The sequence below is a fragment of the Pavona decussata genome, unplaced genomic scaffold (genome assembly GCF_977016875.1).
Source record: "Pavona decussata unplaced genomic scaffold, jaPavDecu1.1 SCAFFOLD_69, whole genome shotgun sequence".
Classification (NCBI taxonomy): domain Eukaryota; kingdom Metazoa; phylum Cnidaria; class Anthozoa; order Scleractinia; family Agariciidae; genus Pavona; species Pavona decussata.
Genome location: NW_028145488.1, coordinates 948,431 through 960,711, shown reverse-complemented (window position 1 = coordinate 960,711; position 12,281 = coordinate 948,431). Strand labels below are relative to the sequence as shown.

Here is a 12,281-nt window from a genome sequence, read left to right as displayed (position 1 = left end):
GCGTTAAAATGGTTGTTGTGACCAATATTCATGTTTTCAAGTCTGCCATACTGTTAGTTCGTACTCTTTTGTCGCGATATTAACTCCGTATTTGTGTATCACTCATTTTGTTTTAACGACCATTCCAAAATTCCCGACGAACGAACCCGTCATTATGAAATGAGAGTCTCCTTGAGGCAGCCAACTGAAACTTTAACCAGTGAAGCAAATGAACCCTGTTCATTATGACGTCACTAACACAAATTTTGAAGGTAAAAAAAGGAGTAACAAATTGTAAAGAACAAGTTATGAATCGCGGAAAACGAAATCAAAACTTGACAAATTAGGTAACGAATAAGCACTACTAATTAAATTGTAGCCACGTGCAGGAGAGTTGGATTTTTCCGTTTTTCTTATTGATGTGTAATCAGGGTAAATTATTTTTCATCACGTTTAGTTTAGGTTTTTGTAATTTAGTTTAAATGTGTGTATTTTTTCTTGCAAGTTAAATTTTGGGCGTCGCGTTATGTAATCGTTTATTGTTAAGTTCGTAAGTTCATTAAGCCTATTCTTTTTCGTTTCAAATTAGTATAAAAGGTTTGTACTTCGCCTTTGTAAAGCAGATGCTGTTAATCCGGAGTCGCCGTACAGATCTTGTAAGTAGTTACATTTTCGCCTTTTACTTTGGTTGTTTTCTGTTCGATTTATTGTGCGTTCAGTTTTGTTCAGTAAGTTTTTAAGTTCGTGTTTATTATTAGGTTGATTGCACGTTACGTCATGGCGGCCATGTTGGTAGTTAGGAACAATAAGATCTTTCTCCCCCGGGAGTTAACTTCCATTTCAATGCAAACTTTGTGAGCAAATTTTCTTTTGTTTTTACCGCCATCATGGCGGCAATGCAATCCACCTATTCCATATTTTCCTTTCGTTTACATTTGTTCTAGTGAATCGTAAAGCATTAAACTGCGAATTCGAAACTGTACCTGGAGTGTTCATTACATAAAGCTGGCTATTATCCTACGTCACGAAGAGGAAGTTTTGTCAGCAAACTCTCTGATCTAGAAAGATTGTTAACTTCTATATATTTTTTTCTCAGTTTTTCGTTTCGGTAACTCTTAAACCGTTGTGTATGCAAGACACGTTCACAGATAACATAACTGAGCCAGAAAATATTCTTGCTGGAGCATATCGGTCATATCCGGAATATATAATATCAAAATTGATCAGAAGCCTAAAACAGCAGAAATGTTTCTATCCAACCACACTTCCCTTGAAATTTAGAAGTAACTTCTCTTAGCTTGTATTAGTTCCATCTTTCAATTTACTTTTACTAAAGGGTTTCAAATCTATAGATCACAAAAATGCTTACCTTCCTTAAAGCCCAGGGGGGGTACTCGGGTATATTAGTGACGGGGACGTGCGAAGACCTTTTTTGGGTTTGAAATTCTCGGCTTGGGACTTTTTTGGGGTTTGAAATTTTCCGGTGGACTTTTTTTGCCCTTAAGATTTTGGTGAGGACTTTTTTTGGGGTTGATGAAAATCGTAAAGCCTTATTTTGTGATATGAAAAGAGACAAGATGTTCCCGTTTTTGGTTTTCCCAGGAGCTTATGACCCTAAGCTCCTGGTTTTCCTGAACAAACATATATTGCGCTGGACTTTGAAAAATGACTGCAGTCTGCCTAAAGTTTTGTGACAGATACACGAGGAATGAATAAAGTCAGATGCATGAAATATCTCGCTTTCTCTTGGTGTTTTATACTTTTATTGTTTTTGATGCTTAAAAAATTTGGACTTTTTTTAGGTTACGTTTTTGGCCGCTGGACTTTTTTTGGGTTTTCCTTACCGTGACGGGAATCTTTTTGGGTTTCAAAATTTGGCCTCATTCGCACCTCCCCGTAACTAATATACCCGAGTACACCCCCTGGGCCTTAAAGTACTTTAAAATTTGAAACATAAATGTTGTAGGTTTTATCTGGCAAACCACATTAGCAAGTGAGATGCATTTCAATTACAAGCTCAGGCTTTCAAAGTGGAGAAACAGCTAGTATCGTTTCCACTTTGCCAAGGGTCATTTGAGCAGAGCACGTTGATTTGGGCAAAAAAAGCGTTCTAATAGTATCTTCCATTTAGAATTGAAAAGTGCATCACGGAAATGAACTTTCAAAACATTGACCAATGAACGCCAACTAACTATCGTAAACTTCGAATAAACATCAAATAAGCGTGCTGCAACATATAGTTTGGTTGTTTTCGATTCTGTGTTAATCTACCTATTAAGTACATGTACTGCAAACCCAAGTGCCTTTAATATAAATGATGACACCAACAGGACTATTTGTTCGATCGTTTACGTGCTAACAAACAAAGTAACGTACGCTATGCTTATTAATGCTTCGTAATGTTCAATAGCATAAAAGAACTGTTAGCGATATCAGAACGTGATAGTGGACTTTGCTCAAATACCGACCATGATCCATCTGATATATCTAGACATTCTGATCTATTTATAAAAGCTTTGGTAAACCTTGACCACGTATAGTTATTGAGAGTGCTAAATTTGCATAATACCAAGTAATGCTTAGTAGTATTATTTTAGTAACCTCTTATAACAGAAAGAAACGTCCATGATATGAATTCGCCTTATATATATGTCTAAATAAACTTGATTTATATTCACTATTGATAATCAGGCCTAGTCAGGATTCAAGGGTCCTAATTGTGCATCATGAAGTTAGACTGAGGCTGTAAATAAAATTTTAGGCTCAAAGTTAGCAAAGCAGCACAGTACCAACGAAATGAGGCCGATATATTGAATGGCTGAACAAGTGAATAATCACCGTTTAATAATACAAAGAACAAATATCAAAGCAAAAGTTGGACCTTGAGACCCCGGAAGTATTTAATTTCTTTACTACACAGAGATCTTTGTGAGTTGGTATGGCTTCACCGATTTTACAAACTATATACTCTTTGGCAGATCCTGAGATAAATAGAATCAACAGCTAACATAACCTCTGAGATGAACAAAAACGAAGCGAAAATCTTTGTCATCCGCAAAAAAAAAAAAAAAGAAAGAAAGAAAAATGGATTCTGCAGGCTGACTTTATTTCGCGCTGAAAAATCTGACCAATTCAAGACTGAGCAACCAGTATGCGATTGCCATTTAGTTATTTTCTAAAAGCATCTGCCTTTTTGTAATATGTTCTTTGAGAAATAAAATTGTCTGCTAGGCTCTCAGTGATCTCTTAACGAAAAGTCGAAAAATAGAATGACGCCTAAAAAATATTATGGCAATATTATCATTCCTCAAAGAACCACTCTTTTCGTCCCGGATAGTTGGTTTAACTGCACTGTAAGGTTTGACCTCCAGTGGAGGTGGAGGGAAGGGAGAGGGGTGATTGGACAAGGTGGGCACTGATTTCATAGCTGTAACTAGAAGTCCAACAACAGCGAATTTCATGTACGTTATCTTGTTAACTTAAATGTTGTTAGAAGTCCTACTTATGCAAACGAGATGGTCTTCCTGCAGAGAAGACAATGAAGAGAAAAGGCCACCAAAAAAATTAATCCTGCAGTTTGTTTGGTTTAAAATGTTGTAATTTGAACCAGTAAGTAAAAAAGATGGTTCAAAGTCTCAATGTCGTACTGCGGCCATTGTTAGATGAAAGTCCTCGTAAGAATTGTGAAATAGCAGCTGCTCTTTCAAGAAGGGGAATCGACATGGGATCAAAAAGAATTCGGGTTGGATATAGCTTTGAGTTGTAATGACGGGTTTTTTTATGAATGTACACGGCAGGCTTGACGGAAAATAGAGTTATTTAAACCCCAAAAATGTTCAGTTCCGGACACCTTGAAGATTCAATTGTACTTACCTGAAACCAAATGAAATAAAGTTGCGAAAAGGGTGACATGAAGGTAGAGACAACGAATAAGCGCCAACGACATGACTGCAGTCACTGTGTGCCACCGGCGTAAACAATCTGGATTGTAACATAGCTATCACTACCCAGCCCATTAATCAAAACTGTTTAAACTAATTTCTTTGTTCCTAAAAACAAGCCATTGTTATGCAGAGTACAGTAATTGCCGACAATATATGGTATTATATTCTTTCTGTGGTCACGGTTTGTTGAGGTTTGGTGTGGGGAAAGATATTGTACGGACAAAAACGATGTCTCAACCAATTTTCGTCTTGGCTGTAGGAAAAGAAGCGTTATTAGGCGGTGGTCTAACATCGAACGATGCTATGTGTACAATAAACCAGAAAATAATGCTAATAGCGCCAAAACAAACGCTTTTCTAGTGGGGGGGGGGGGGAAGGAAAAGGGGACCAGGTTTACGTAATTTGAACTGTATACAGAATATCGAACGCGATATCAGTTCAAAAGAGCCGTTTATATCGGACCTCTAGAGTAAGACCTCCGCGTAGCTTTTCTAAGTCTGTTGGTGTGATAATCAGAACGCCACCAAAAACAACTGGAAAGTGTGCTATTTACCAACAAACAGACTGGGCCAAACAAACTTTCACCCACGCTAGTCTTCTTAAGAGACAAAGATGTGGCGAGGAAAACGCAAAAAATCCAAGTTTTTAAACGTTTCATTTTGGTGGCAGGCAAATTTTAGACAGCTCCTGATACCCTCTCCAGTAGTTTCAATGTTTTCTCTTAGTTACACCCAAGCTGTAAATCAACAAAGCGAAACTTTTATTTCAATGCATACGTTGCTCGCATCTCGAGATGTCCCTAATAAATCGAAGTTTCTCAGACCGATTCCTCGTAATTCAAAAATATTTTTACGCTTTTATGACTAATCGGGAAAAGCAGATCTTAGCAAGGGCTTTTGAAATGAAAAAAATGGGGGTAACCACGCATTTTTTAGAGGTAATAAAACAACAATTATTCTAAAAATACAGTAAAATACAAAGCAATGTACGGCGTCTTTTTCCGAATTAAAACTGCATTATCTCTGAAAATTTAATGGTTACCCCAAATTTTCTTTTTGGATACCAGGATCACTTTCTAAGTTCTGCTTTCTCCGCATAGTTTAAACCGCGCAAAAATATTCCTGTATTAGTAGGCACCACCCGTAGGAAACCCAAGCATGTCAAGATGTACAGAACGTATGCGCAGTAACAAAAGCAGGCACCGTCCTTAAATAGCCTTATACTTACGTAACAATGTTTGACATTTTTTTCTAATTAATACTTAATGCACGATCTGAGAAATGGTTACCTCCACTATTCTGTTAAGATTTTAATAGCCCTTGCCAAGAGCGACTTTTCCCACATTAGTATAAGTTCTGCTTCTGTACTTTCTACAACATTCTTATTACAGTCTCGATCTCGGTAAATTGCCGTGAAGAAAACCCAACGAAAAACAGCAGCTAAAATCCCTGGTAGTCTTAACAGAGGCAATAGAAAATGTCACATCAAATCACCACTATCATTGCATGAAAATTTGGTTGTGCAGCACGTTTAAAGAGCCATATACACAGCCGATTCTTGGGGCGATATAAAAATCGCCAGTGTATACTACAGTGTAACCACGATTTAACGAAACTCCATATAACGAAGTCCTCTGTATATAACGAACGATATTCTCCAGCCCAGCCTTTTAAAACGTATGAAACAATTTCCTTAGCTCGAGGTTCCACTGTACTAGCGATTTTCGCAGAGATTTGATTTCTATTTTTTTTTTTCAGTGAGAGCAGAAATAAAAAACACAAGGGATCGTTTTATGTTCATATTGTATGCGCTCGTCGCTTAACGCCAAAAATCACAATTACATCTCTTTGAAATCACCATAAAATGAGAGGCGAAAATCGTAGTTATTTTTTACACTCCCGCCAAGCTCGTTGATTTATACAAAAAAGGAGCACAGGTCTGTTATTTGTCAATTCCTATAACAATGTGAGCACAGCTGAAAAGGAAAATAATTCCTTGTTTTATCAGCTAAACCTGCGAAGAAACACCAAACGAATCACTACTCAATTGACAAACTCCTTAAATGGTGGACGGTACAAACTGACTGGCGGTCTTAGTTTACCTGGCTAGTATTTGACGTTTGATGCTTGATTTTCCGTTAAATATTGCAGTTAAAGAAACAAGTCTCTCTTCCGCAAATATCATCGGCAAACCAGCCAATAAGAAAGCTAAAAAACATGATCAGGAAATTGATTCGGCTCGCCTCTCAAATATTTCTCCCAGTTTGACAATTAATATTTTAATCTCGGATTTGCTGACGAGAACAATCTTGGAAAGCTACACAAAATCAAGGCTCATTTACATAACAGTTTGAATATTTAATCTTAAAAAAAAAAAGCAGCCCCACTGCTCGGATATGAAAAGCAAATACTACTTTTATGTCGACATAACACATGTAATGCTACTGTTTGTTTTTTATCACACTCTCAGAGCTATACAAAAGCTTGTAAAAAAAATATAGCATAAATTATACATGTAGTAACGTTGAAGTTTACTTGTAGCACAAAGCAGATTTAAGGCTTTACTGGAATAAACTTTCCCCTTTCAAACTTCAGTTCTTCGTGGTGTTGTGTTCTCTTGTACTCAACACAACGAAAATCATACCCATCAGAAAGTGCACCAGAAACTTCTGATCTTGCTATATGATTTCTATTCATATTGGAAGTATTACAGTTAAACCATGATGATATTAACTTCAAAATAGATTTTCGTATGTTTCGATTCCGCCAACAGCAAACCAGGGGATTAAGAGACGAATTTAAGAGAGCAACCGTCTCTGCCCAGCTGTAGTAATTATAACTACTGAGATTTCCCTGGACTACTTGATGATAAGCTGTCACTACAAGGACTGGTAGATTGAAGAAAACGTATATACCAACAATATAAGCGATGTTTACAGCGACCTTAAGTTGGCGTCGGTAGCTTTGCCCATGTGAATTCAACTGGATTTCTTGTCTTCGGATGTCATCGTGATGCCGAATGACAATACCGACGATTTTAAATTGAAGTATTCCTGAGGATAACAAACACGTGAACCACAAAGACAAGTGTATCGCTCGCACGACTGTGTTGATCCCAGCAAATTGGAGACAGGTGAGAAAGGCGTTAAGGGTCCAAATTAGAACTGCTGCCATTAGGATACGGCGTTTGGTGAGTAGCTCCTTGTAACGCAGATGAAGCGCTAACGCGAGGTACCTTTCGCAACTTATAGCGTTCAAAGACAGGAAGGATACGCCATAGCATACGTAAAACGAAGTCGAGTAGATTATCCTCACAGCACAAGGCACAAAACCATCAAGGTTCTCTCCAAGTCTAAAAGCAACGTAGCTGGGTTGGACGATTACACCGACTAGAATGTCAGAAACACATAGGCATCCCAGAAGAAGATTTGACGGTTCTCGAAGCCATGGTGTACGGCAAATTATGAAAAGAACAGCGAAATTTCCAAGAAGGGCGACCGGAGAGAAGATACCGTTAAGAATGCTTGTTATGAAGTTAGTTGTGTAACGGTAATGAATTTTATCAAAGTCAGGATTGAATAGGAAAAAGCACTGATCCGATTGATTCGATGCCATTGAATCCCTGCTTGACAAAATCAAATGAATTAAAGCAAACTGTTTTTCCAGGGCTATATTTTTGCCTCCCAATAACCCTTGTCGACGAAAGCACTAAAAAATGTCAGTAAAATATCATCCAGATATGGCAAGGAGATATGGCGCTATTCAAATACTGTCATCAACTTTGAATAGCACTTAATTCGCCCTGGCCGCCGCCATAAAATTATTATCATAAGCTGGAAAGATGAAAACAAGCATTGTTTTATTTCAATCAGTATGTAAATTAGATATACCACACGGTTAAAGTAAATAAATGAGTTGTTAGAGCCATAATATGAATTACAGTGTTACAGAAAAAACAAATTAAAATTTACCCTTGTGTTTTTTCCGACGGGCTAGATAAAATTGACGCTGGTGCATCTTGGATGAAGTGCATGAAAAAATGTGTCTTTGTGGAACTTATACTTTCCTAAAAAATGGAACAATTATATCACTTTAGAAACCAATATTATTTTTTTTATCAAAATGTTAACGTCACAGGAAATTAAATTTCACACTCCTTATTTTTTCCAGTTAACACCAATAACAAAGAATGATCAAATAGAACTTTGTTCTTTCTCGGAGTGAAATAGAAATTTTCTTCTTCCTGGGTTTATGAAAACAGGCTATTTATTTTCTTAAATTAATCTAGACCAGACATTCAACGAATTCTATACCTTTTTAAACTTTTCTAGTGTTATTTCAGGGGATCACTAAAACTGAAATACTCCGGGGTTGTTAAATCTGGTTACAACTTAACAAATTCAGCAAATGTAGCTATTTCATAATGTAAGAGGTCGTCTTGGGAGAGATTGTTTAAAATGCAATAAAATACTAGTTATTAGTCAACAAAAATAAAAACACGCTAAACTAAATGGTGGCTAAATCTCTTTTAGATATACGAATCATTAGGTAAAATATAACAAGTCATTTATCTGCTTGGAGTTTTGTTCAGTGACAGAGTGATCGAATATTATGTAACACTTGATCGAAGAAACTAACGCACACTCGCATCTCCAGATAATACATCGTACTCTCTAAACTCCACCCAACCTCCACTTTAACTGCTATCACTAACTTCGTAAATACCTTTAAATATTCCTTCAATATGCATTTGTGACGTTTTTTCTTTATGTTTTGTTTTCTAACTTGTTGTCGTTGTTTCTTTTTAGTAAATGTTGTCAATTTGTGCAAGTTCAATCATTTACCGTCCAAACTAGAAAAAAAACGTATCTTGTAACCTAGATCGTAAATCGTTGATAGTATTGGTTGATTGTATAATTATAAAATGCTGTGAATGTTTGTGCTTTGCATTAAAATCATAATAATAATAATAATAATAATAATAATAATAATAATAATAATAGTAATAATTAATAACAAATAACAAAACATATTTTTCTGATCAATATGGTTTTGATGTGATATCCGAACTATGTATAGTTTTCTGTTGCACTGACGCTACTATTGTTATAGCTTCGGTCGATCAGCCGTATATTTTTATTGCTTTAAATTAGGGTAACAGTTTAGAGTTGTAACCATAAACTCAAATGTTTTAATTAAAAGGTTTCAAACACAAACTCATGGGGTCAAACCTCCCTTTGAAACATATCATCAGCAGTAGTTAACATTTTTGCTCACATTCAGTTAAGATGTCAATACCTTCGAAAGTGATTTTAATTAAGCACATCACGCTAGTTGAGGGGAGCAGGGATGGCGCAGTGGTGAGAGCACTCGCCTCCCACAAATGTGGCCGGGGTTCGATTCCCGGACTTGGCGTCATATGTGAATTGGGTTTGTTGTTGGTTCTCGTCCCTGCTCCGAGGATTTTTCTCCGGGTTCTCCGGTTTTCCTCCCTGCACGAAACTGAACATTTCCAAATTCTATTCGACCGGGAACGCACGGACACCTTCCGGAACGAGCTCCTAGAGCTCTTTGGTGCTTTGTGAGTAAATAAATTACATTCACATTCACATTTATATTTACATTTACCCATTGCCAGGAAGATATTGTGGCGGCAAGAGAAATTTCGGCGAAAATAATTTATTTTTCCACTTGAGCCTTGATCGAAATTTCCCTGGGCCTTCGAGAATGCAACATATTTACTCTGTTGTATTCTTATCGCGAGTAAATCATGATATAAATTAATCTACAATTGCAATGTTTTAGATTAAAGATGTCTAATTAAATGCTGAATTAAAGAGTGGATATATTTCTTTGCCTTCTTTTTGCTGTTTAAAAAGACGCGACTATTGACAGCATGCATATATTTCTTCGGGTGAGTCATGAATTAGGACCTCTTCATACGAGCCCGGTAGACCGGGCTGGCTCGGTTTCCGAGATCTCGCCCCACGACTCTTTTCTTTACAAAAATTTCGATGTGTTCATATCAGAAGGTGGGCTGGCCTGGTTACCGAGATCTCGGTTTTTGCGACCGAGATCTCGGTAACCGAGCTGAAATTTTTCCCACATGAACACTCCAGCCCGGATACCGGGAATGTCCGGGACGAAAGATTTTCAACTGCACATGGCTTGCAAGGTCACTGACAAGTCGGAACGAGGTTCCACGGGTATTTTGGGGCCCTTTTGGACACTTTTCAATTCGGTAACCGGGATTAAATTTCCCGGCCATATAAACAGAAGACAAAATTCATCCCGTCTACCGGACAAATATGAAGAGGTCCTTAGTTCATCTTTGTATCCGCAGTGTCTTCTGGTGATGCTTTGAAAAGAATTCAAACTAGCGTTTATTCTGAACTTTTATATTGCTTGTAAATGTTGCGACATCTCAGAAAGCGACCGCGACAGTCCCTGACAGTCCAAAATGTCTTGATTGCATTATGCATTTGCGTTCAGTTTTATCACCTTCCGTTGTTGATGATCTTTAATCTCCGGCGGTAAATCTTTTTCCATCGAGATGTTGTCGGCGATTTTACTCTTCTGCACAATATTGGCTTCTAGCGTTTGTCAAGTTATTTATCTTCATTTCCTGCGGCAGCCCTCTGTTGATTTTATTACTACCCCTTCAAGAGACTGATGAAAACCCAAAGTCCACCTGCATCGGTAATTTTCTTAAGCACTGAATGACGTTGGTGAAAATGTTGACGATTGCTAGGCGAATTCCCCTGTTCCTCCAACAACAAATGATCGGATTAATAAAAGAATTCAGAGAGGTAATGGTCTCAGTCCAACTAAAGACATTAAAGCTTGAAAAATGTCCTCAAGCAAAAAGATACGCCGTTGCAATTAACACAGGGATATTGCACGTAACATAAATGACTACAATATAAGCTACACTAACGGCGAGTCGATTTTGTCGTCGAATGTTTTTTTGTGGTTGTGTGCGATTAACATGGAAGCTATTGATCTGACGCTGGTGCCGGCGTAAAATCCAAAACATCTTGACGTGAGTGGCAAGCGTTACAACAAGACACAAGAGCAAAAGCCCAGCGTGGAAATTTCGCAGACGCTTGCTTTGAGCGATCCATTCCAAAAAGGTCAACAAGATGTCCAGGATCCAAATAGCCGACTGCAACTTTTAGAACGCCCACTGATGTGACCAGTTCCTTGTATCGAAGGTGCAATCGTAAGGCAATGTACCGTTCAAAGCTTATCGCACTCAGCGTCAAAAACGAAACGCCATAGCAAACCTAGAAGCTCTCGGAGTACAAGATTCTTAGCGCACACGGCACAAAATGCTTAATGTTTTCCAAAAGACGGAGAACAACGTAGCATGGCTGCACCAGCAGACCCACCAAGAGGTCAGACAACGCTAAACACGCCAGGAGAACGTTTGAAGGCGTATGGAGAACACTGTTCCTCGCGATCACAAACACCACGAGGAAATTGGCGATTACGGCCAAAGGCGATCAGAATCCGTTGATCGCTGCTGTTATGAGATTTGATGCATGTCGGGCCATGACCATGTTGTAGTTGGGATCTGGAAGGACAAAGCACACTTCTGCCAAACAAGGTGGCTGATGGGTTCCGTTTTCACAGGACAAAGAAGCCGTTTCGTTCATCTCAATTCTTTTCCCATGTGTGACTACAGCGGGTGATTTCAGAAAGCTGTGAATTAGTTGCTGTTGACAAACCGTTTTATTGACTCTTGCACTAAATCTTGCTATCAGACAATCTCGATGTAGTTTCCTTTCACTTAATATGTTTTCATTTCAAATGTCAGCTACCCATTAAAGAGCCTGCAAGAGTTCACCATCCTAAAGAATAACATACAATAAAACTTGAAACTGTCTAGAAAAAATGAAATGAGGGCAGGCTCAAATATGCTAATTATAACTTTTTTTTCAATTTTTGTTTTCGTACATTGCGTTCTTCGTGGTTGGTTGAACAGTTCTTGCTATTTACCATGGAAATTAAGCATTCCTTTATCACTCATTTCAAAAATTTAATATCAAATTTTCCGTTATTTCTGTTATATTATTTAACTTATATAAAAATTAAAAAATTACATTTTTCTATTAAACTTTCAATTTTATACTTGCCGTCAGCCGGACAGGAAAGATTCAACTATTAAATTAAAAATCGTCGCCTTGATTAAAGTTGAACCATCAAGTGACAAACGAGAGTAATTTGCGCTGTGAACTGACGGTAGGTTCAGATATCATCCATAGTTTCCGCCAAAACCCCGAAATTTGATGCCCAAAAACATTTTCTTTGGCATTAAGGTGACACACTGCTAAACGGCAAATATCCTGCGGAAGAT

At 37.7% G+C, this 12,281-nt stretch overlaps 1 protein-coding gene and 1 pseudogene across 1 annotated transcript; both read right to left on the bottom strand.

The window, feature by feature from the left end:
* Window positions 1–6,475: 6,475 nt before the first annotated feature.
* Window positions 6,476–8,151, bottom strand: LOC146477683 (adenosine receptor A2b-like). Its single transcript, XM_085113087.1, has one exon. It carries the CDS (start codon window positions 7,535–7,537, stop codon window positions 6,476–6,478), a length of 1,062 nt encoding a protein of 353 aa, XP_084969213.1. The 5' UTR covers window positions 7,538–8,151.
* Window positions 8,152–9,325: 1,174 nt separating this feature from the next.
* LOC146477682 (adenosine receptor A2b-like) lies at window positions 9,326–11,763 on the bottom strand (annotated as a pseudogene).
* Between the last annotated feature and the right edge of the window lie 518 nt (window positions 11,764–12,281).

Coding starts and splice junctions, on each gene's coding strand:
- LOC146477683 (XM_085113087.1), bottom strand. CDS start 7,537: ATGGCATCGAATCAATCGGATCAGTGCTTTTTCCTATTCAATCCTGAC.